The sequence below is a fragment of the Pan troglodytes genome, chromosome 9 (genome assembly GCF_028858775.2).
Source record: "Pan troglodytes isolate AG18354 chromosome 9, NHGRI_mPanTro3-v2.0_pri, whole genome shotgun sequence".
NCBI classification, from domain to species: Eukaryota; Metazoa; Chordata; class Mammalia; order Primates; family Hominidae; genus Pan; species Pan troglodytes.
The window spans coordinates 109,516,667-109,543,004 of record NC_072407.2 but is presented as its reverse complement, the minus strand read 5'-3'; the positions used below and the strand labels follow the sequence as shown (position 1 = coordinate 109,543,004).

Sequence of the window (26,338 nt, the reverse complement as noted above, 5' to 3'; positions counted from 1 at the left end):
TTGCTCTTGTTGCCCAGGCTGGAGTGCAATGGCACAATCTCGGCTCACTGCAACCTCCACCTCCTGGGTTCAAGCAGTTCTCCTGCCTCAGCCTCCTAAGTAGCTGGGATTACAGGCATGTGCCACCATGCCTGGCTAATTTTTGTATTTTTAGTAGAGATGGGGTTTCACCGTGTTGGCCAGTCTGGCCTCGAACTCCTGACCTCGTAATCTGCCCACCTTGGCCTCCCAAATTGCTGGGATTACAGGCGTGAGCCACCGTGCCCGGCTGATTCCTAAAACTTTATGGTGGTGCTGTCCAGTAGAACTTCCTGTGATGGTAGAAATGTTCCTGTCTGTGCTGCCCAGTTCAATAGCCACTGGATAGTCTGATTGAGGAACTGAATAATTTAATTAAATAAGTATAGCTTTATATATTGATTTACAGAATTGTACAGGAATTATTACTTCTGCCCCATGAAAATGAGATGTATTGAGATGAACTTAGATTTAAACATCTAATCATATATTCATTTGCCACCTATTTGGGCAGTAAAAGAGCCCTGTTTTAGATATCCTAGGAGTGGGTAGGTGACTATAATCTGCTCAAATTTATGTTTTTGTAAAATAAAACTCGAAGGAAAACTTTTACAGACTCTTTTAAAGGTATATTTTAGAAACTATGTTTCTCAGTGCTCATATGCATTTAATTTTAAATCTGACTTAAGCTTTACATATTTTGGAAACTAGATTATCCACATGTTTTACATGTTTCTGGTCAGTTTTTGAAAACTGAATGGCTGAGGAGTAAGTTTTAATCAGAAAATAGTCATTGGGTTTACCCCCGTCCTCCATGGTGAATACTCACTAAGAAATCGCACAAAGTAAGTTTTGGAGTGCTCTTTATTTGAAATTCTTCATTAGATCCATATGTACTTTTAAGGCTCTGGCAATCACATTTATAACCTTGAAAGTCATTTTTAATTGAGAACAGAAGCGTGTCGCAAATAGTTTTTTCTTTTTTTTTTTTTTTGAGACAGAGTCCTGCTCTTTCACCTAGGCTGGAGTGCAGTGGCACGATCTCAGCTCACTGCAAGCTCCACCTCCCGGGTTCACACCATTCTCCTGCCTCAGCCTCCCGAGAAGCTGAGACTACAGGTGCCCGCCACTGCGGCCGGCTAATTTTTTTGTATTTTTAGTAGAGATGGGGTTTTACAGTGTTAGCCAGGATGGTCTCGATCTCCTGACCTCGTGATCCGCCCACCTTGGCCTCCCAAAGTGCTGGGATTATAAGCGTGAGCCACCGCACCCAGCCATCACAAATAGTTTAATGCTTGTTTAGATATGTGCTACCAGGCAGCACTGAATAACAAATAGAAGAGATATTTTTAATTCTTTTTAAAACAACATATTTCGGAAACTAAATCCAAATTACTTACACTGTAAATTACTTTTCTTTAAGGAATTCTTTGCAAAGTTTTCCTTACGTAATTTGAATACATAATATAATGTCTGGCACATAGTAGGCAGTGGTATGTATTTAGCAAATGATTTACTATTCATGTTTCTGAAATGTTATTAATAGAATCTAGTAAATAGTTGCTATTTTTGTGAATTAAATAATTCAAAGATTTAATCTGCCTGGCAGAAAACTGTCCAGCAGAAAAGCTTCAGAGATCATGTGTATAACATGAATGATCAGATCTCTAACAATAAATGTGAATACACTATTCCCTTTGTTTAATAGCGGATTCTTTTTTCTTTTCCTTCTAGAGCTATACCTATCTGAAACTTTGAAGGACACAGGAACTTAAATTATTTTAACATCTGCTAAATAATTCTTCATAAATGATATTTTGTATTTCTTTAGAAAGTTGTATTTTATTTTACATTTCTCTATTATATTTTCTATTTCTATTTACTATAGATAGTATCAAGAGCCTAAGAGCAAAAATGAGTACTTAAATTCTTGTATTCATTATTTAGACTATCTGACTTTTTAATGGAGATGCATACTGTGGATATTATGAGAAACCTTGTGAGATTTTAAAAGTGACTTCATCATGTTCACACCGGCTACTTAAATAAATACTGTTCTGTTTGCTGTTGGTAATTGCAGTGGATAAAGTGTACCATCATTTTGATCTTGGTCTTTGTTTCTGCACTTTTAATATGTTGGGTGCCTTTCAGCAATCTTGTTTCCGAAAATGAGGATTTGAAGTTTTGTGAACTGATAAAGAGTTATTGGGCAGAATTATTTGTATATAGGAACTTTAAGTTTTGCATGTGACTATTTTAATTTGGTTTCCCATAGTGCAGTGGAAGGAGTTGAGGCCTCAAGCCTTACCACCAGGACTCATGGTAGTAGAAGAAATAATTTCTTCTGAGGAGGAGAAAATGCTTTTGGAAAGTGTTGATTGGACAGAAGATACAGACAATCAAAACTGTAAGTAAAACTTTCAAAATCTGATATTTGAAAGTTTCTGCAAAACTCTTCTTCCTTTCCTCTGTCTTTCATGGTTTATTAATATTTCCTCAAAATTACTGAAACTAGCCTGGATCCAATGTTAGGCAAGTCATACCAACAATTCTTAGGAACATTAATAATAAATAACATTTATATAGCTATCAAATTTTAACTCCAAACTGATTAGTATTTATTATCCAACATTTATATAGCTTTTATAAGCCTTTTCACTTATTTTATTCATTCCTCCCCACCCTAAGGCAAGTTTTCCTTGAGGAATTAGCGGTTCAGTACCACAATATTATAATATAGTGAGGGCTTCCTGGAGATATTTGCAAATTGGAGTTTTTCTGACTCTTTCCAGCTCATTGGCAATGTTGTGAATGGTAGTGTACATGTTAGTTTTCAGATTGATTGGGTGAAACTCTTGAAGAGTTTGTTACAATTTTAGACTTGAAATAACAACAAATATAAGGCAAAATGGTTAATTTTGTTAAAGACCATAATTTACCAATTAACAGAAGTTGCCATTACTAAACTAATCCTTACTCAAAAAGTTGACTGAAATATGCAAAGGAATGTAATTCTTTTCCTTCTTAATTGTTTACTTTGTTCTCTTCACACAGCTCAAAAATCCTTAAAACACAGAAGAGTAAAGCATTTTGGTTATGAGTTCCACTATGAGAACAACAATGTAGATAAAGATAAGCCATTATCTGGGGGTAAGTAATTGCTAATACATAATAAATTCTAGCTCAAAAATATTAATATATTAGTAGAATATGATAGTTGGGGGATTATGTTTCTTTTGTCATATGTAGATAAACTTTCTGAACAGTTTATTTAAAATACTTTAATTAGATAAATTGTATAGTTTTGTTGTCAAAAAATTTCAAACTGGATAGAGCTGAAGTTCATCATTATTATCCTTATTCCCATGCTGCGTCTCATTTTACTGAATGATCCATAATAGCTTATTCAAATAGTTCTCTATCGATAGACATTTAGGTTGTTTCTGGTTTTTAGCTTTCATAAGTAATGCTGCTGTGAATATCTTTGAACATGCCTCTATGCCCTGTGCAAGAGTTTCTCAAGGGAGACTACTAAGAAGTAGAGTTGTCATGTTGAAGTTTATGTTCACTAAAAAACGTTAATCGATACTGACAAATTGCTTCCTAAAACAGTTGTACCAGCATATTCTCACCAAATGTGTACCTACTTCCCCATTCCCCAACCTGTGGTGTTGTAAAGCTTTTAAATTTATAATTTCTTCATTACTGGTAAGGTTGGTCATTTGTATTTTCTTTCCTGTGAATTCCTTTTTATATTCTTTGCCAGTTTTTCCCCAATGAAGTGTCTAATTGATTAAGAATTTACTGTATATTCTGGCTTTTAATCCTTTGATATAATTGGTATAATTCTTTGTTGGAGTTAAATTTATCTATTTTTTTAATGACTTTGGTCTCACTTAAGGCTTTTCTTCCATCATGAAACAACATTTATGACTCCAATAAAAGTAAGTCAGTTCCACTTTGGAAGGTGTGTTTTTTTTAAGGGAAATAATTTAAAATAATTAAATTTAAAATAAGTGGTATAATTTAAAATAACAAAAAAAGAAAGTGGAGAATTTCAATATATAGTATATTTTTATAATTTTATTGCTATTTTATAAAATACCAAAATTGTTAGAATTGTTCTTTTAAACTTTTTATCTGAAAAAAAATCAATGAAATGACTTTAAAAGATTCCTAAATTTTTTTATTTTTTAATTTTGTTTTGCTTGTGGGTTTATTATATTAATGGACCTGACTGCTAAATTAAAAGCTCAGAGATTTATATCACAGTGACTTTTAAAATTGTTGAGTAAAACAAGCAAAGTAAATATTTTAATGTTTTGTCTTTGTGATTACTCATTGTAGGTCTTCCTGACATTTGTGACAGCTTTTTGGAGAAATGGTTGAGGGAAGGTTACATTAAACATAAACCTGATCAAATGACCATAAATCAGTATGAACCTGGGCAAGGTGAGTATTTCTTGTTCAAAAATTTTAGTCACATATTTTGGAACTGAGTAGATGATATAATTCTCTAAGAGCAGATATATTATTATTTTTTTTTTAATTTTTTTTTTGAAATGGAGTTTCGCTCTTGTTGCCCATGCTGGAGTGCGATGGCATGGTATCGGCTCACTGCAACCTTTGCCTCCTGGGTTCAAGTGATTCTCCTGCCTCAGCTTCCCAAGTAGCTGGGATTACAGGCGCACACCAACATGCCCAGCTAATTTTTGTATTTTTGTAGAGATGGGGTTTCACCATGTTGGCCAGGCTAGTCTCAAACTCCTGACCTCAGGTGATCTGCCCGCCTCAGCCTCCCAAAGTGCTGGGATTACAGGCATGAGCCACCGCGCCCAGCCAAGCAAATATATTATTTTTAAGCTCAAATTAACTGTCAGATTGCCTTGCTTATGTTTGTTACTTGTGTTGACTTCAGTCTTTGCAAATCTACACTTTAATCCCTTGAGGAACTTGCATTTCAAAGTGTAAACACACTGATACAAATCACTGTTTGTGATTGTTTTTGTTTGTTTCCCTTTCAACATTTCCTTTAGAGAGGGAAGACATTGGTCTGAAAAACATAGGAGACGTGTAATGGAAGAAACCAAATAATTTATAGACAGAAGAAGGCTAATTGGTTGGATGATCTTTCTCTTATTTCTATTTGATAATATGGGAGACAATTGCAGGATGACATTCTGGTGAAAAATCTTTATGTTACTGATTTCTTATACTTGTTAGCAGCATCTTCATCTGACGTTTATAGTAATCAAATGATTATAAGGGTTTTATTTTTTACTTTTTTTGGCTTAAACAACAGAAATGTATTTTTTCACAGTGTAGAGGCTGGGAAGTTCAAGATCAAGGTGCTGGTTGGTTGGGTTCCTGGTGAGGCCTCCCTTCCTGGCTTGTCATCAGCCACCTTCTCTCAATGTCCTCACATGTCCTTTTCTCTGTGTGTGCATGTGCATGGAGAGAGAGCGAGCTTCCACGTGTAAGATTAGGGCCCCACACTTATGACCTCTTTAATTTAAGGGTTTTATTAACGGCAGGAATTATGGAGTTTTGTTTTCTTTTCTACATTTATTATAATGAAAACTGATTGGCTTTAGATTTGTAGCCAGTGGATTTGTGAATACTACACCTTTGAATTAGAGAGACATGCTGACCTTGTCTCTGGCACAGTGAGACAACTGGAGCTGAAGCAGAGGCCGTTCCTGTAGAGCACAGAGGCCGGGGCCACTCTTAAAGACGCAGAGGCCTGTAGGATGAAATGTGAAGGAGCATGTGTTAGCTCCTACAAACCAGCTGGCTCTGAAAATGAGAGGGAAGGGCTGAGCCAAGTAAGCTTGACCCCAGATTAACCAGTCAGCCAGGGCATTTCTTCTTTGCCTTTCTTACCTAGCTGTCTTTCCATTGGCTTGTAAGCTCTTTGAGGACAGGGACCCTCCTACTGGCTTTGTATACCCTCACCGTGTAGCAACATTTCTTTTACTTAAGAGGTGCTGAGTTAATGTAAATTGATAGATCAGTGGAGAAGTCCATATTGTAATTATTGATATGCCTAGTCTTTATACCTGGTTATTGCTTTTGTTCTGCAAGTACTTGGGAATCCAGTGTTTGAAGGTAAAAATGACTTTTGTATTTGTCTTTCACATTTTCCTCTTGGGCTGGAATTGGGTTAAATGTCCTAGTTAATCAGTGACTCCTGAGCCTTGATTTTAGATCAAACCCCAATGGCACTTTAACTTGAAGTTAAGATATTTTTAGTTTATATTTATTTTAATATGTTTTAGTCACATTCACCCTAAATGTTTCCTTTTAACCAAAATTATAGTACCTTCCTGATTACCAAGCAATGTTTTCACCATAATAGCATAAGGCTACATTTATAGCCATCTTAAATCTACTAAAGGAAAAAATGAAGTGACATGTTGTCCTGTTTTCCATCTCAGGAATTCCCGCTCATATTGACACACATTCCGCTTTTGAGGATGAGATCGTTTCTCTCAGTTTGGGGTCAGAGGTAAATGGTCATTTTTATTAGCTATCATCATATATCTTACCTTGTACAATGCCCTTTTCAAAGATTATCCACATTCTTAATGAAAATGAATTAAGATTTAAAAATGAAAAATAAGGGCACCATTAGCACTTTGGTTTCTTTTAAATGTCCTCTTCTTTTAAATATTCAAAATTTTATCTGTCACCTCATCAGATGCCAGGAAAACAACTTGAAATTTAATTTTTTACACGAAACTTTTAGCAGTTAAATAAGATCTAGACTTTCCTTGGTGCAGTGTGGCCCATTTTTGACCTACTGGTGCAGCATTGCCATCTAGTGGCAAAAGATAGTAGCTTCATGCCATAGAAAAAGGAAACAAATTAAAATGTGTGTTCTGAATTTTGATGAACTTTTTCCGTATGTTACCTGATTCAATCCCTTCAAAAACTCTGAGCAGTAGAGGGTAATATCTTCATTTTTATAGATGAAGAATAAGAGGTTCATGTTTATTCATTGATTTGTTTCTGTAGCTGCACTTTGCTTGAGCCACTAAAAGAAAATATTACACGTGAAGTGATCCACGTAACCTACAAGCAGATTTTTGGATAGAAATCAGAATTTTAGGCTGGGTGCGGTGGCTTATGCCTGTAATCCCAGCACTTTGGGAGGCTGAGGCGGGCAGATCACGAGGTCAGGAGATTAAGACCATCCTGGCTAACACGGTGAAACCCCGTCTCTACTAAAAATACAAAAAAATTAGCCGGGCATGGTGGCGTGCGCCTGTAGTCCCAGCCAGTCGGGAGGCTGAGGCAGGAGAATCACTTGAACCTGGGAGGCGGAGGTTGCAGTGAGCTGAGATTGCGCCACTGCACTCCAGCCTGGGCAACAGAGTGAGACTCTGACTCAAAAAAAAAAAAAAAAAGAAAATCAGAATTTTAAATCTGGAAGAGTCCTTAAAACATCAGGTCATCTAATCTAATTAGAGTCTGTATCAAATTCTGATCTTGTTCCTGGAGGCAAAAACTATTCATTTTTGTTTTCCTGTATTTGTATAGTTTCCATCATTAGATCTTCAGTGTTTTGGCCTCTTAACCCTTCCCGAGCTTGTGTAGTCATGTTGATACTGTCACTTGACAATTAGTGGTGTTTGATATGACAAAACCATGTTATTAACTATGTATGTAGATTCTTAATACAGGTGCTTTAAAAAATAATGAGATCGGGGAGGAAAAAACACTCTTCTCTCTCTGGTTTCTTTTTTATTTTTACCCCCCATCCTTGCTTCTAGCTTTAGGGACCAGTAAAGGACATCTTCTCGTTTTCCTCCCAACTGTGTAACCAACTGAGAAATGAGACAAAAGATAATTCGAGATTAGAGTGTTAACTTTACTACTGAGAAAACTGATGGCAGAACATGACTTTAGATCTGTAGCCAAGTGAACTTGTTAATACTTCACCTCTGAATTAAAGAGACATACTGACCTTGTCACTGGCGTAGCTGGACAAGGTCTCTATGGAGACCTTCCCCATAGAGGCAGAGGCTGTTCGTATAACAGGACACGAAGGAGCTCCTCTAACAGGACATGTGTTAGCTCCTACAAACCAGCTGGCTCTGAAAATGGGAGGAAAGGGCTGAGCCAAGTGAGCCTGGCTTCAGAGTAACCAATAAGCAAAGGCATTCCTTGTTTTCAGGAGAGTTGTAAGTGAAGGAGTGGAAAAAACCTAGGAGTGTGCTTTCTACTTTTTATTCCTAGGGAAGTTCCCTTCCTTCCCAGGGAGATATGAGAAATGGGGACTCAATATCCCCCCCAGCACCCTAGAAGATCATTGCACAGTTTTCAATTAGAAATTATGAAGAAGGGAAAATTTGCCCTTTAGTTGAACTGAAAATCTGCTGCATTCATTATCTCTATTTGGTGTCTCTGGAGGCATATAATTTTCAGCTGCCAATTTGAATGACTTTTGGTTAAAGCCATCTTTGTAATGGCTGGAAAGTGTGCATAAGTTATGACAGGAACAGTAGATTTTCTTTTAAAATACCTTTGAGAGTAAGTGAATCATTGTAATTTTGAAAAATGAAGTTTATTTTTATGATTACTTGAACATATTCTTCTTAAAACCCTTATAATTTTAAGTTTATAATGTTTGTTTCAGCTTATAATACTATTTAAAACAGTCTACTAAATTTGGGCCTTTATTTCATCTATAAAATGAGATTAATAATATTTCTTTCCTGGCTGAAGGATTGTGATAGAAATAAAATGAGGTAATGTATGTGAAAGTATTTTTCAAATTCAGAACAATCCATGCGTGTAAAGGCTCCTTCAGGTGTATCTGTTCTAGGGCTCCTTACTTAAAGCCTTCACTTCTGTAACAGGAGGAAGCTCATGTTCCCACGGCCTGGAAGTAGGATTTCAAATGGTCATGAGAGAGATGACTTTCCACTCTTGCAACTTGTGCTGTTCTGTTTTATTGATTGATTGATTGATTGATGCTGTGTAATTACTTGAATTTCTCCTAGCACCTTACTCCACACCTAGAATCTGAGTACTATACCTTTGGCCCTATTTCTTTATTTTCTCATCTTTGACATCCTCAGTTGTTTTAAGAACTTTCCTGTAATGCCTATGGCAGCTTCCATTTCATTGTAATAATTTTGTCAGTGGCATTATTGTTTTGGTTTTTTTGTAATGCTTTTTTGTTTTGTTTGACTTAAATATAATGTCAAAGACTCTAAGCTAAAGTCATTGACGTTATATTTAATTCTTTACATTTCTCTCTTTCCCAGGAAATTTCTAAGATCTCTTTCAACTCTTAAATGTTCCAACTCATGGTGTTCCCATGAGGTATTGTTAACTTTAATGTAATTCTTCAATGCTTTATTACTTAAAATGCTTTATTTTTATGACTACTGGAGCATATTCTTCTTAAAGCTTATAGGATGTCTAAAAATAGTGTACATTTTATATTAAGCAAAAATAGTCTTGATTTTTTTCAAATACATTAGTTTTCCCTCTACAACTAAGTTGTGATTTTCTTTAAGGCTTTTGTACCTTCGAAATATGTATGATATGTGTATAAGTGAGGATGATTTTAGCTGCAATTAATAGCAGAAAACCCAAATAAAAATGATTACAAGGCAAAACAAGTTAATATCTCATATAACAAGATATCTCAAGGAAGGCTGGTTCCAAAAGTTTTAACTTGTTGGCTCAGGTCAGTAATTTCATCAAGGAACCAACCAGTTTCTTTCCATCTCAAATACTCAGTGCTCCCCTAACTAAGGATGAGCTTAGGGAAATATCCAAGGAGTAGGCTGCATCGGGATATATGACAATAACATATACCTGTGAAGTCTACTAGGCTTTTGTTTTTAGGTAATCCTTCACTGATGAATTTGTCCTGCCTTAAATTGCAGCCTGCCTTTGCTGGCCAGGCATGTTTTGAGAGATGCCCTTGCTATAACCTTTTATGATAATAAACTAGTAATGTTGTTGGGCAGATAACTCAGTTCACCAAGTACTGTAAGAGTTGGTCAGCTGACAATGAAAATAACTATTTAATGTGCATCTCCCTAAAACCAGTACCTAACTTCTATTATAAATAAGGAAGAACACTTTTGATTAGGACTTATCTGGGAAAACGAAACTAAAATTTATGAAGATGATTTTTAAAGAAAAATTTTATTTAACAATTTTTAGATTATATTACAACTATGTACTAATTTTTTAGAACAAAGAATGAGTCACATGAACTTTGTTTTTGGTATTGTTTTTCTGATAAAATATGGTAGCATGATAAAAATTCCTTTATTTGACTTTTATAGCTTGATTATAAAGAGTGCATCGTTGTGTTATTTGCTTTATTTTTCTCTTCGTTGTGAAAGTCCTGACTCTGCCAGATTTTCAGATGTTTAATGGATTTGCATGTGATTTAAATGGTCCTCTGACATCCCTTTTATCAATTTCGGGAAGTCCATCTTTTGTGAGAATTGCAATTTCAATTAGTTTTGGGTTTGCATTGCACTGGCTAGTATTTATATAATCAACATTCACTGAAAGACTGACCAAAGGGATTACCATAATGGGCAGAGATAGCTGCTGATATTGAAGAGAGAGAGAGCTATTTGGGCAAGTACTAATTTTATGGAAGTCCGTTCATCAGTAAATATTTCTTACTATGATGACTTTTGCAACTCAGTGGGTGGGGATAATTGGATAGTTGGGTAGTAAAGACCCCATCTGCTGAATGTTTGCTATAGAGGGCCACGTCTTTCAGTATATTTCCTGCTCTCTTTCCAGGCTCATGCTTTCAGCAAATACCTGTTGAGTCCTGCCTGACTCCTATGTTGAGTCATAGGGTACTGAGTAAAAATTATTTATGCAGTATCTTGAAATACCTAGCTGAATGGGTTTTTTTAGTCGTTGTTTTTTGTTTTGTATTCCCAGTCTGGTCAATCAGAATGACTCACAGGGTACTTCTGTTCTAAGAGTTTATTGTTTTAATGGACAAATGTTTCATTATTTTCAGATCTTTAGCACAAACTGGAAAAAACACCCAGACATTTTCTTTATACCACTTAAAACAACAGTACAGTCTGGACCGCAGACATACTGGCTTCATCTCCAACCTCAAATTCAGCCCTCAATATTTGCCTATATAAGCAATGTTTACAGCCTCAGAAGCCAAACAATCTCTTCTTTTAGTTTTTATCTTGATTCCAGGCCCCATACTTTATTCTTATCTGAGAGTCCTTGGAATATTTTCATTTCCTGAAGTTCTGGAAAATGGATTGTCTCTGCTGTGTAGCTCCTCTCTCCTTTCTCTCATTCTTTATAGCTTATTTGTGAATTTTTTACTCTGTCTCTGTAGTGCCCTTAGCATTAAAAAGATAATGATCTACCATTCTGGTGGGTGTATATTTCTCCTTCTTTGTGTGTTTGTTTGTGTGTATGTGTGTGGTTTGTATCTAAAGCCATGGTGACTTCTGTATGGCTGTATATGTATATTGATGTAGATGTGGGAAAAGAGCGTAATTCTCATGTGGGTTCTTTAGTTGCATCATAGTATAATTAAAGTGGCATTGGGCCAATCTTCATTTTTCCTTTTATCCTATGGGTCTCTAACATTCAAAACTTCTGGAGTAGACAAGTAGATCTGCTGGTTTGTGGGCCAGAAATAAATAAATGCTCTACCTTGTTTGATTATGTCATTTTTTATACATTGAATTCTATTTTTTACTTTTAAGCACTTTCCTTAGTAACTTAAGTTCTGAAGATTATTCTATTTTTGTGTAATTTTCTCATCTTTTCAGGATCTCTTGGAAGCCAGCATTCTCTTTTGCATAAATTGGTCAAATAAGACTCAGTGCTGACAGTTCTTAACAGGCACTCTTTATCTTTTTTCTGTGGAGTGGGAGCTTCTTTATTCAAGCCCCTTCAATAAGGATAATGTCAAAGAAGTATACCTGTTTCAGCCAGCAGTCTGCTAACAAAGTCTGTTTCATGGCATGACATCATAAAATAGAACATGCTGCTGTATTTGGAGCCTTTGGAGTACTGATTCTTCCATCTTTTCAGTTAGAACTATGTGCATTTACTTTGTAGCAAGAAAGCAGCATTATATCACTCCATCTAGATTGTAGAACTAGAATAAAATTCAGAAAAATCAATAGAGTTCAGAAAACTACAGTAGAAGCCCGCTTAGGTGGTATAGATGAAACTACCAGTTGGCTGCACTTAAATTAGGGAATAGTCATAATAAAAGATACGTACATACTGCAGACATTTTAACACATATAAATTCACTCATCAATATTTTGTTGCGGGGCCAAAGTCTTTGCATCTGTGAGGGGCCACAGTCTGCTTTGTCTCTCCAATTTCATTTCTTTAAAGTGAAGCAAACGTTTAAAGACATGAAACCATCTGAATGTGGGGTTTTACATTTTGATGTTTTTGTTTCCAATATTTTATAATCAAATTTTCACATTTATTGGAACATTGAATTTATTTTTTGCCTTTATTGAGTCATTCTACAATATTCAACTTGGCTTCTATAGAAAAATGCTATCTTTTCTCGCTTAATTTTCATTCATTTATGTAATATTAAATTAAATAATAAAATAATTACAATGATAAGGGTAACTGGCACAGTGATTTGGGAACATACACAATTTGACTTGTTAAGCATATAGCTCTACTGGTGAGAATAGAAGTGCATGAACATATTGGAGAGTTGTCTATCATCAACAAATATTCAGGGCATGGGTACACATTATAGAAGGAATGGAGCATGTTGGTTGGTTAAATGGATGTTGGTTAAAAGAACTTTTACTTATGTGACCAGCATTGTCCTGTGCATTCTAGGGGATACAGAAATACCTTCAACCTTGATTTTTTTCCCCTCAGATATTAGACCTGAATATCTAACATTCTTCTTTTTTTTTTGAGACGAAGTCTCGCTCTGTTGTCCAGGCTGGAGTGCAGTGTTGTGATCTTGGCTCACTGCAACCTCCGCCTCCGGGTTCAAGCAATTCTGTGCCTCAGCCTTCCGAGCAGCTGGGATTACAGGTGCCCACCACGCGTGGCTGATTTTTGTATTTTTAGTAGAGACAGGGTTTCACCATCTTGGCCAGGCTGGTCTTGAGCTCCTGACCTTGTGATCCACCCGCCTTGGCCTATATCCAACATTCTAAAAGGGATTTTAACTTGTCTAAATCAAAGCTCATCGTCTTTGTTTTCAGCGATTCACCGTCCACTGTCATTCTCCCATACGGAACAAAATCTTTGCTCTTTCTGGGTCTCCTGCTCTGGTTAATGACCCCACTGTCATTAGAACATTCAGAACATGGCAAATATTCCTTTTCTTTTTTTTTTTTTTTTTGAGACAGGATCTTGCTCTGTTGCCCAGGCTGGAGTGCAGTGGCACACTCATGGCTCACTGCAGCCTCGACCTCCCAGTCTGAAGCAACTCTCCCACCTTAGCCATCCTAGTAGCAGGTACTGCAGGCGCGAGCTACCATGCCCAGGTAATTTTTGTATTTTTTGTAGAAACGGGGTTTTGCCATGTTGCCCAAGCTGGTCTTGAATTCCTGGGCTCAAGCAGTCTGCCCTACCTTGGCATCCCAAGGTGCTGGGATTACAGGCATGAACCATTGCACCTGGCTGGTGTCAAATATTCTTGAAATGTATTTCAATGATTATAAATTTTGCTTTTAAGTACTGCTTTATTGCATCCCATGTTTTCTGTTAAAAACTGCTTTGTGGAGATATAACTGACGTCCCAAGCACTGCACATACTTAATAAAAAGCTCATGAAACCTTCACCACACTCAAGATAATGAACATATCCATCATTCCCACAAGCTTCCTCATGCACTAATTTTTCCTCATGCACTAAAGATTTCATCTACTTTTTTGTGGCTTATGTTATTGCTCTTACATTTGAGGATGACTTTTGTTTATTTCTCTAGGTTCTTTTAAGATTTTTTTCTTTTATCTTTTGTTTTTTTTTTTATGATCCTGCTTATTCTGCTTATTTTGATTGGCTTGTTTATTCTGCTTGGGAATTACCAGGTTTCTTGAATCTGTAGATTGAGTTTTTCCATCAATTTTGGAAAATGCTTAGTAATTGCCTCTGTAGATTTTGCCCCTGCCCCATTCTTTCTTCATTTACCTTTTTTCTACATTTTTTATTTTACTTATCCTGTCTTCTGTGTTTTCTATCTTTTGTCTCTCCATGCTTTACTCTAAATAGTTTCTTCTGTCACTAATTCTTTATTTTGCTGTGTTAATATGCTGTTAAGCTCATTCATTGATATCCCAATTTCAGTTACAGCATTTTTCTGTTTTAGAATGTCTGGTTTTTCTTTATATCTACAGGGTCTCTTTTTTATCATTTCTGTTCCCTGCTGAAATGTTCAAGCTTAGCATTTATATCTTTAAACATGGTAAGCATCTTTGTTTTATAGCCTATTTCTGATATTTGAATATTTGAGGTCCCTGTGATTTTTTCTGTTTCCCCTACTAGGCTATCTTTTTCCAGAGCAGGTACTGTGTCTTATTCTGATTCAGAATGTCTGATATGGAGGCTGGCTTTCTACATTTATAGAAAGCTCACAGGTGCTTTTGTTATTTAGCTAGATTTTATACCATTGAATTAGAAAATGCTGAAATGCTAAAGCTGTGTAGTATCAACTCCAAGGGCAGTGGGATTTTAGATTTGTTCTTTAAGACAAAGAATAAATAGAAATTAATATAGGCCCCCAATGGTAGTTCTAATCATCATTCAATTAAATATTCCAGTGCAATACTAGAAACTGAAGAAGTTAAACCAATATGTGTATTGGTTTCAGATCCTGGGATGTTTGTACCAGGGCTGAATTAAACACTGGACTAGTTGGGGGACTTGGGTTTTAGCTTATCCCTATTAGTAACTTTTAATTGACCATGGAGACAATTTCGGTGCTTTCTGTCTTAAATTGAAGTTGACATGTAATACTTGCATTTTAATTGTCATCAGGAGTTGATACACAGTTAGTAATATGAATAGTAGCTACTATGGCTTCTACTCCTTTGACCATCAGCACTACCATTGCCATGATCATTACCGCCAACAGCTAACTATTCTGTGCTAGAGACTGTGGTAGATGCTATATTAAGTGAACTTTTCCTCATGGGGAGCAATCTAGGGCCTCAGGAATAGATACACCCATGACTGTTGTTCTTATTACCCTAGCTGTCTCATTTTGGTTCTTTGTGAATCTGATGGTTTACTTTGCTTAAGGAGGAAAGCCCAGAAAATAAACAAATAGAATTTAGGAAGTCTTCTGTCCAAATATAAAATATACACCACCCTATTTGTAAAAATACATTATTTATGATTCATTCATTCATTCATTCAAAAATATTTGTTGAATATAATGTACTAGACAGACTGTAACAAGTAAACAAAGATACAATTTAAAATTTTTTTAAGCTAAAATATTTTATTTCTTCTATAACCTTTTCATATGTAAAGTAAAACTTAATTTTATCGAAGTGGTTTGTGAGCCCATTTTTGAATGTTGGTGGATTTCACTTCATAGTTCCTGCAAACAAATGAAGCAAATAAATGAAGCCATGGTATATAAGTGAGAGCTCAAAGCAAGTGGTCTCAGTGTAAACACATCAACATAATATATTATCTGTTAGGCATTTAAGCTGAGCATTTATAATATTGAATGTGCAATGGTGGCTAAAGTGTCTCCAATTTAGCATTTTCTTTTTTGGCTGATTTTCCAGTTATGCAACATATATTTTGTTCTCTATTGTGCCATTTGACAGTGTGTCTAGACCGTTATCCAGAAAGATGCCTTTTATTTTTATTTTACATTACACTTGAGCTTAGCTAGACAAAACAGTTCAAAGCCATCTGTATTTGGGGGTGAAGAGTAAGAGAGGGCAGAATCTATTTGTTCAGCAGCTGAGGCCTAGTTTTGGAAGTCAGGGTTGTATTTGAAAGGTGGAATTTGCCAACTTTTGCTATACAATAGATTTTTTTGTGGTGTTTTCTTTTTAACTTTTTGCTGGATCTAATTTTGCCTATTTCACATATGCAGTACTGCAGGCACATTCCCAGATGTATATACCCTAAATGTGTGCATGGTACCTGATAAACTAGGAAAGCTTCTACACCAGAAGCATCAAACGATGTTCTGCCTCTCATTTTCTCTCAGTAGCAATGAGAAATAAGTGCCTTTGGACCCACAGTGGTATTTAGCTGCTGCCCGTAACACTTCATCGCCCACTCTTTGATGCCATAGGACACCATCCTGTGCTCATGTGTGCAGTTTTTCTCCTTTCATGACCAGATTATTGAGGCTTGTACTTTATGAAATTGCTGCTGGCTGCAGAACAAGGGAATAGAACTTGTTTTCTTTTAGTCACTTTCAAATGGGAGGTCCTGTATGTTGATTACAGGATGTGTTGGTGACATTGCCACTTTTCCTTCGAGCTTCATAAGACTTTGTAATTTGGGGATTCTAACTTTCAAGACATTTAGCCAGCCAATGGATTTAAGTTTCCTGTGTGTGGGGGTTGTTTTCTGTTTTTGCTTTTTGTTGTTGTTTTGTTTTTTAAACATCCCTTACCAGTAGGAATCAGGGTAGGGAAACAGGTTTGTGGTGGGCCTTGATTTGTTTTTGTTTTTGTTTTTTTTTTGGTGGAGTCTCGCTCTGTTGCCCAGGCTGGAGTGCAACGGTGAGATCTTGGCTCACTGCAACTTCCACTTCCTGGGTTCAAGCGATTCTCTTGCCTCAGCCTCCCAAGTAGCTGGGACTACAGGCGCCCACCACCACGCCGGCCATTTTTTGTATTTTTAGTAGAGACGGGGTTTCACCATGTTGGCCAGGCTGGTCTTGAACTCCTGACCTCAAGTAATCTGCCCACCTCGGCCTCCCAAAGTGCTGGGATTACAGGCGTGAGCCACCACACCTAGCCAGTGGGCCTTGATTTTAACCTATTCTAAAGGAGGAGGCCATATGGCATAGGTAGAAGGTTTAAAGGTCACTAGCATCAGCCGTTAGTCTCCAAGGTGTCTCCAGGGCAAAATTACTGTCAATTCCTCTGCCCTGGAAAATACCAGCAAGCTTTTCTTCCAGTTACTTTTCAGCTTAGCAAAGTGTACTTCTGGGGGTATCACTTTTTGTGGAATTTCCTCTTTGCTGTTTAAAATAAAAAGGAAACTCTTACTTCATTTGGGTCAAATGAAATTGTTAGCACAACTATAGAATATTTCTGTTTGGTAGACTGTGGGAAACAGGTGAACTTTCAGCTATGAAATATTTTCTCTAGTTAAATATAGTAAGTTCTGCCCTTTTAGCTTTTATCATTCTCTATGAATCACACATCGTTTTTCACATCATATTGTCACTTGTCCAGCTATTCTTTAGGGATTTCTCTAAAAAGGTTAATCATCTCGGCCTCTTTCTAACCATTAAGGATCAGGATTAAATTTGTCTTCTTTCTCAGAAGTGTTCCCAGTAGCAGTATATTCTTATTTATCCTATTTAGCCAACATGGAGATCTGTTTATTCCTTCATGTGCTTTTCTGTTATGAATGTTAACTTTTCTTCGTTGATAGATTGATAACTGTGTCTGGCATTTTTGTTCTCTTGTATTTTGGATGTGTGAAAGTTGTATAAGATGAGAATGTCTAAGGGTTTTGTTTGCTTAGGACTGAACATTATCCTCAGTCATGCCCTATAAGCTTACTGGGCACTTGATCTTTATTGACTCTGCCATCTCAGAAAATAGGTAAAAACAAAAAGAATAATTGGAAAAAGCTCCTGTGGAGCAAAATTTTCACATAACAGAATGATTCAGCAGTTTCAGGGGAACTTTATTGATTGAACATTTTTTAAAAGTCTTTTTATTTTGTGGTCTTTTAACAAGCATTTAGTTAAAGTACAGATAGTTTAAATATGATGATACTGAAAATACTTTATTTTGATGATGGAATGTTGTAGGAAAAATGTAATTTTCATAGGAAGTCTACATTTAATTTTATAAGTAAAATTATATCTAAATTTAAAAAAACTGTACTGTCAAATTATATGCCAAAATAAGTTTCAGAGATATAAAGGATAAAATGTGTAAAAAAACCCAGAAAATCTGTAATAAAATAGGAGCGAATATTTATTTGATCAAGATGGGGGCTTTGTAAGCATGTGAAAAAATTGTGTTTTTGTGTCTTGTAGTCATAAAATAGATTGACAACATTAAAAAAAAATGCAGAACTTCCAAGGCCAGCTATCTAAATTGTGGGGCCCAATTCCAAATGAAAGTATAGACTCCTTATTCAAAACATAGGAAGATGGACCAGAAAGGCACTAAAGTATAAAGCTTTTCCTTCTGTGGTCTTTCTCTTCTTGTCAAAGTGGTTTTTATTTTCTATTTAGTGCCAAATAGAAATTTCTTTATCAGTGTAAAGTGCCAAATAGATTTCTTTATCAGTGTAAAGAAATCTAAATTTTGATTTATTGGCATGAATTTTACCATTTGTCTTCATATTGTGTGACACTAGTTTTAAATGCAAATGTAAGAACATGTAACTCATATGGAATCACCAAACTTTTTTTTTTTTGGTCTTCAACTTTTATTTTAAGTTCAGGGGTACATGTGCAGGTTTGTTACATAGATAAACATGTTCCATGGTGGTTTGCTGCACAGATCATCCCATCACCTAGATATTAAGCCCAGCATCTGTTAGCTATTCTTCCTGATGCTCTCCCTTTCCCCACCACCCCCTCCAACAGGCCCCAGTGTGTGATGTTCCCCCTCAATGTGTCCATGTGTTCTCATCATTCAGGTACCACTTATAAGTGAGAACATGTGGTATTTGGTTTTCTGTTCCTGTGCTAGTTTGCTGAAGATAGTGGCTTCCAACTCCATCTGTGTCCCTGCAAAGGACATGATCTCATTCCTTTTTATGGCTGCATAGTATTCCATGGTGTATATGTACCACATGTTCTTGTTCTAGTCTATCACTGATGGGCATTTACATTGATTCCATGTCTTTGCTATTGGGAATCACCAAACTTAAACAATTTGTATTTTGTACTTGTACATTCATTTGTGATCATTTTTACCAGAATAGTGGAAACACTGCACAAAACTAACCCAACAATAACCATTTTTGTTTCACTTCTTGATTTGTGCACCTTCTGCTAACATTGTCTGTCTTCTAGAAGGACTGGAAGGAAATGGAATTATAAATTTTCAGGAGTCTGGCTCCAGGCTGAAACCCTATGTGATTTTTCAGGCCTCACCATAGGTGATGACAACGGCTTTACCTGGTGGCCTCATGGGGGAAAAAGCTGCCCTCCTCATAGTAGACTTGATGCACAGCCAGTGCATTACAGTCTAAGTGGAGTTGTAATGAAGGGGTCAAACCTCCCTGGCTGGTTATGCTCTTATGCCTATTTGCATTCCTAGCCTAGACACCTTCATTCCTCGAACTCTATCTGAGGTCTTTGGCTGACGTCCTCTTCAGGCACCTCTGCCTAGGCCTTTTTGTGGAGGAGGGAGTTGGAAACCTCAAAGACATTTTCCTTACTCTGACTTGGTACTAGCTACTTTTCAATTCCTAGTCTTTCCCACTCACCCTTCCCCTTACCGCTGAGTTTATAACACTGCTGGAACCTTTCATTCAGGGTTCCCTCAGCAGTGAGGCAATCCCCACATTCAAGATGATCCACCTCACCCTCAAGTCATGCAGTGTTCAGTGGAGAAAAATGGGACTGGGGGGAGTTGGTGCTTCCTCTGGTTTTAGACCTTTGTTTATACTATTATATCACAATAAGTGATCAACTTCCATTTTTGGCTTATTGCATTAATCCACTACTCTGAGCTCTTTCTTTCAGCCTTCAGGTTGTCCTGTCATTCCGTATTCTTCTACATCATCATTTTCACTGTTAAGCAGTTGGCTAACACAGGGAAGTAACATGAATAAGAAAGGATATGATGGTGGGGTTCCTTGTGTTACTTTAGACAAGTTAAATTTAATTGAGTTTAATTATGCAATGAATGATTGATAAATCAGGCAATGCCCTGAACCAGAATAGGTTCAGAGAGACTCCAGTGCTACCGAGTGGTTGGAGAGAATTTATGGACAGAAAAAGTAAAGTGACATATAGAAAACAGAAGTGAGGTACAGAAACACCTGGATTAGTTACAGCTTGGCGTTTGCCTTATGTGGACATGGTTTGAACAGATGGCCACCTTTATTGTGTGAAACTCAGTGATTGGTAAAATAGTAGGTAGCAGTCTGTTTAGACATCCAGTTAGATTACAGTTCACTATGTATGAAGAACCTTTAGGCTGAACTTATAAGGAGGCAACTAACTTTAGGCTAAATTTAATTTAACACTTGATTGCTTGTGTTTCTTAGAACACCATTGTCTTCTTTCTACATTTGAAGCAAGTTCTGGAGGACCCTCTAGGCTGTCAGTGTACCCTCACTCACTCAGTGGTAGACATAAAGTGCTTACTGTGTACTCTGAGTCTCGGTGAACTCTCACACTTCCTGTGTTCATGGGACATTGTGGACACATTACCCAAATGGGCCTCAAGGAACTGTGGACAAGCATATTGCGTGTATCTCCTTGCTTAAGCCCATGCTCCATTGTTACATCAGACTTCATTTAACACAAGTTCAAAGATAAAGTTAAGAATTTCAATCAGTGAGAAAAAAACAAACAATCCTATCAAAAAATGGGCTAAGGACATGAATAGACAATTCTTAGACGATATACAAGTGGACAACAAGCATGGGAAAAAATGCTCAACATCACTAATTATCAGGGAAATGCAAATCAAAACCACAATGCAATGTCACCTTACTCCTGGGAGAATGACCATAATAAAAAAATTTAAAAAATAAAAGATGTTAGCAGGGATGTGGTAACAAAGGGAACACTTTTACACTATTGGTCAGAATGTAAACTAGTACAACCACTTTGGAAAACAATGTGGAGATTCCTTGAAGAACTAAAAGTAGATCTGCCATTTGATCCAGCAGACCCACTCCCAGGTATCTACCCAGAGGAAAAGAAGTTATTGTACAAAAAAGATAATTGCACACACGCTTATAGCAGCACCATTTGCAATTTGCAAAAATATGGAACCAGCCCAAATGCCCATCAATCAACGAGTGGGTAAAGAAAATGTGGTATATATAGACAATGGAATACTACTCAGCCATAAAAAGGAACAAAATAATGACATTCGCAGCAACCTGGATGGAACTGGAGACTATTATTCTAAGTGAAATAACTCAGGAATGGAAAACCAAACATTGTTATGTTCTCACTCATAAGTGGGAGCTAAGCTATGAGGATGCAAAGGCATAAGAATGATACATTGGACTTTGGGGACTTTGGGGAAAAGTTGCGGGGGTGAGGGGTAAAGGACTACACATTGGGTACAGTGTACACTGCTCGGGTGATGGGTGCACCAAAATCTCAGAAATCACCACTAAAGAACTTATCCATATAACCAAACACCACCTGTTCCCCAAAAACCTATTGAGAAAAAAAAAAAAAAGATGAGGAATGGTCAATTTGATACAGAAAAAGAAAAACATTTAGCTTATTTGGTTGTATATTTTTCCTCCTTGAAACTTGGCTTGTATATGCCAGGACAAGTGTTTCAAAATTAATATCATGTTCATATATCTCTTGTGAGTTCTAATCACTTGTTTAAGCTGAAATTTTCCTATTTGAAAATCATTACTGTCTGTTGATGGGAGGGAATAAGTTTGAATTTCACAAATACGTATGTATTGTGCCTTTGTAAAACATGTTCAATATTAGCCAAAAAGTGTAACTTCTAGGTGGATATAGAGCTTGTCTCTCTTCACTCTTGTAGCCTTTCATATCTCACTAAATGATTAATAAAATTTGTTTAACAAATTAGAGTCTAGTCTTCTAGAATATTTTCCCATCATGACAGTTTTCATCTGGATATCTGGGCATGGATTTCCTTTAAGCCACAGATAATTGTCTCTAATAATAAATATGCTCATTATTCTTTCGAGGTGTGGGCCTTGGCTTCTATTAACAAAACTGAAACCTATATAAATTGGTTTAAAAAGAGGCCACTGTGGTTTTCCCATTTCCCCCCAACAATTTATTATGAATTTATTTATTTATTTATTTATTTTTTGGTGAGACGGTGTCTCGCTCTGTTTCCCAGGCTGGAGTGCAGTGGCGTGAACTCAGCTCCCTGCAACCTCCGCCTCCTGGGTTCAAGTAATTCCCCTGCCTCAGCCTCCTGAGTAGCTGAGATTACAGGTGCCCACCACTATGCCCGGCTAATGTTTTGTATTTTTAGTAGAGACAGGGTTTCTCCATGTTGGCCAGGCTGGTCTCAAACTCCTGACCTCAAGTGGTCTGCCCACCTCGGCCTCCCAAAGTGCTGGGATTACAGGCATGAGCCACCACGCTCAGCCAATTATGAATATTTTCATACAGAAAAGTTGAAGAATTGTACAGTAAATACTTATATGTCTGCTACCTAGATTCGACAATTAATATTTTAATATACTTGCTTTACCAAATAATCTAACCATCTTCTCATCCCTTTATCTGTTTATTGGTCCATCTTTTATGTATACATTTTAAGAAGGTTGCAGGTATCAATACACTTCATCTCTAAAAACTTCAGAATTAATCTCCGGTGTTTCGAATGCTTTCAGGGTATGACTATATGAAATTATATGTAGACATCTGGAACAGATAACTGTTAGGAAATTAAACTCTATCACATTACTTTATTTTCCATACTTAGATTGGAAGGATAGGTTAGAAAGGAAGAAAACTACTTTAGCTTTGTATACTTTTTTATAGTTTACAGAGAATTTTCATGTGTATTATCTCATTTGATCCAATATTACTATTAATAGTAATAGTAGCTACCATTTATTGAATGCTTACTTTGTACTAGGTACTATGCAGGTTTACCTTTAAGGAAGGTACTATGCTGAATTATTTTCGTCCCACTTACAGTTGGTTGTCATATCTGTTTTTCAAATGCATTGATTTGTTCCCTTAAAAGAATAGTTTTCAGCCCTATAGTAAGCCTTTTAAGTTCATATTTGTCAGCTGCTGCTATTTTTAGACTGAAGTCTTTGGTTTTTGATGGGTTCCTAGGGCACAAGCATTTTCTTGGATATTTTGTCATTATAGGTTGCTATTCAGAATAATATTTGACCATAACTTAGGAAAAGTTGCTGAAAATGTTCCTTTTTTTTTTGATTGTCTCTTTATTAATCAGCCACTAATCCCAGTAGGTTACATTACTTTAAAGGTGCATTTAATATTTATTTCTTCTTAGATTATTAATTATTAATATTCTATGAATAATAAAAAACAACAGCTAGTTTTTGTGTATTTATTATACTGTGTGCCAGTTATTGTGATTATCTTTATAATTGTCTATATAATTTATGTAAAATACTGTAAGAGTTGAGAAGCAGAGTGGGGTTAAATGGCTTGTCCTGTGTCACGTGGCTCATAAATGGAAGAGCCAGGATATGAGTGTTTCAGCTCCAAAGTCCCTGTGTTTGACCTCTACTCTGCTGTTTTCTACGGTGTGATCCTGAGACCACCTGCTTCATAATTTCTTGGGGTGATTATTAGATATGGAGATTTCTGAGCCTTACTCCAGACCTACTGATTCTGAATCTCTGTGGATGAAATACCTTTTTTTTGTCATTCAGTTGATTCCCATGTACAGTAAAGTTTGAGAACCACTGTGCTATGCTTTTCTGCAAGCACTGTTATGTTTTAATCTCTGTTAGCCTAGAAAAATAGCCAAACTCTATTAATCATTCTTATCCTTGGAGTATATGAAATTTTGGATTGATCTTTATGCTTTTATCTTTGCTTCAAGATTGTCATGGATTTTAAGCACCCAGATGGCATTGCAGTGCCAGTTATGTTGCCTCGTCGGAGTTTGCTGGTGATGACAGGAGAATCTAGATACCTTTGGACCCATGGGTATGTATTGAAATATGACAGGATTCTTTTACTTTATGAGACTTCTCATTCTTCTGTATTTGAGCCACGGGGACCATGCCCTGTGCCTGCAGATTGAGGCTTCTGGGTTCAAAACTCCTAGGGGCATCTATCTAGTTTTGTTTTTGTTAAACATTACCTTTTTACTTGGAAAAAATTCTTAATTTATAGCAAACTTGCAAGCATAGTACAGTGAACTCCCTTCACCTTTCACCTGCATTTACTAATTTTGAATATTTGGGACATTTTTTATTTCTCTCTCACATATGTTATCATTATTATTTTTACTGAATCATTTTAGAGTAAGTCATAGACATCATGGCTTACTCTTCCATGCTTCATTGTGTATTTCCTAAGAACAAGGACATTGTGTATGTCAGGGATTGGCAAGCTATGGCTAGTGGGCCACATTCAGCTCTCAGGCTGTTTTTGTACAGCTCTTGAGCTAAGAATGGTTTTTACATTTTTAAAGGTTGTAAGACAAAAAAACAATGAAGAATATTTGACAGAGACTATATGTGGCCCTCAGTGCCTAAAATATTCACTCTCTGGCCCCTTACAGAAAAAGTTGGCCAAGCTCTGTTCTATAAAACCACAGTGCAGTGCTCAAATTCAGGAAATTCAACATTGATAAAATACTCTTATTATACTCTTATACAATCCATATTCAAATATTGCTAGTTGTATGTTATAGTGCTTTAAGCATTCTTTCTGATCCAGGATTCAGTCTGTGATCCCACATTATGTTTAAGTCTTGTCAATTCTGTTTAGTCTTTTATTTGAAAGAGTTTCTCAACTTTCCTTTGCTCTTAATGACATTGACTCTTTTGAGGAGGCCGGTTGTGTTATAGAATGTTTTGCAATTTGAGTTTGTTTGGTTTAATCAAAATCTAAAGAAATTAGTATGTGCTTCTGCTAGGGATACATCTCTAGCCTTTTGAGGAGAGACCATTACACTGCTGCAATTTACATATACTGTCCCTCATAATACTGCTGAGTTCTGTACTTATTAATTCTGTTCTGCTTAGAGATTTTAGCTGACATATTTTTATAAAAACTCAAGGAAATGAACATGTAAAAGAATTTATAACCTGTCCTAAATGTGAGCCATTAAAAAATGATGACCTGATTTTGTGTACTGGGGCTTAAATTTATGTGATTTTTTTTTCATGGCCATTAACATATTTGCACTTAAAATAAAAAAAAATGATGATGTGATCCATTAATTTCAGGTCTTCTTAGAATTCTGAGAATAATGACATTTTCTTTTCTGGGTTCAAGCATTTTTGCTATCACTAATGTTTAAACTTCTTAAAAGTAATAGTATTACTACAGCAAATACAAAATAAGAAATTACTTTTCATGGATATATTGTGAAAATATTTTAATCTATTCTGATAATGGTACAGGTTAATTTTCCTAAAACAACATTTGATCACATTATTGTCTTACTGAAAGCATGTTATGCTATTAAATGTTAATAGAGTTGTCTCTGGAAAGTTAGATTATAGGTAATATTTATTTTTAATGTTCGCTCTGGAATCAGAATTCTCTACAGTATTTTTAGGGGAAAAAACCCTCAGTATTATTTTTGAAGGCTGCCATTGGTACACATTGCCTGTAACGCCACTCTGTGTGTGTGTGTGTGTGTGTGTGTGTGTGTGTGTGTGTGTGTGGAAGAGAGAGAGATGGGGAAATGGGGGAGAGAGGGAGGGAGGGAGGCAAAGAGACCAGAGGCAAGAAAGAGAGAGAGAGAGAGAGATAACAAATGATACACCAATCATCGAGATGTTTATCAGAATCTTTGGGTGGAAAAGAGAATAGATTGGAAAAGCATATTTAATACACTTAAAACATGTATAAATAGCAGGAAATAAGCCTTGATAAAACTTTTTGATTTCTATGCTGAAGAAACAAAAGCACTAGAAAGCATTGTAGAGGGACATGGATTGAAAAAAGTTAACACTGCCCTGTAATTTTAATTCCAGATACCTCAATCTAACTTTAATTTGTTCAAGTTCAAATTTACTATTCTAGCCATCATACCTTAAATCAAAGGTGGGAGACCGGCAGCATAGGGGGTAAACTTAACAGTCAGGTATTTTCTATTTGGCTGATGCAATAGTTGTCCACATGGTGGCAGTTTATTTTTTTCAGTTTTCTACATATAAAAATTAGGAGTTTTCACATAAAAATTTGAATTTTCAGCTTCTCTTGAAAATTGAGAAGATCTGATAACATTGAACCTTAGTATTGCTTGGCAGCAGTACCTGAAA

The 26,338-nt window shown here is 36.3% G+C and overlaps 1 protein-coding gene across 3 annotated transcripts in view; it reads left to right on the top strand.

The window, feature by feature from the left end:
• ALKBH8 (alkB homolog 8, tRNA methyltransferase) overlaps window positions 1–26,338 on the top strand; it is a 63,130-nt gene that overhangs the window by 9,520 nt on the left and 27,272 nt on the right. For all 3 annotated transcript variants that reach the window (XM_063784489.1, XM_522172.8, XM_016921915.4), the window contains exons 4-8: window positions 2,294–2,425; window positions 3,073–3,168; window positions 4,366–4,470; window positions 6,456–6,526; window positions 23,938–24,044. In XM_063784489.1, the coding sequence (XP_063640559.1) occupies window positions 2,294–2,425; window positions 3,073–3,168; window positions 4,366–4,470; window positions 6,456–6,526; window positions 23,938–24,044 (511 nt within the window). The remainder of the gene's footprint in view (window positions 1–2,293; window positions 2,426–3,072; window positions 3,169–4,365; window positions 4,471–6,455; window positions 6,527–23,937; window positions 24,045–26,338) is intronic.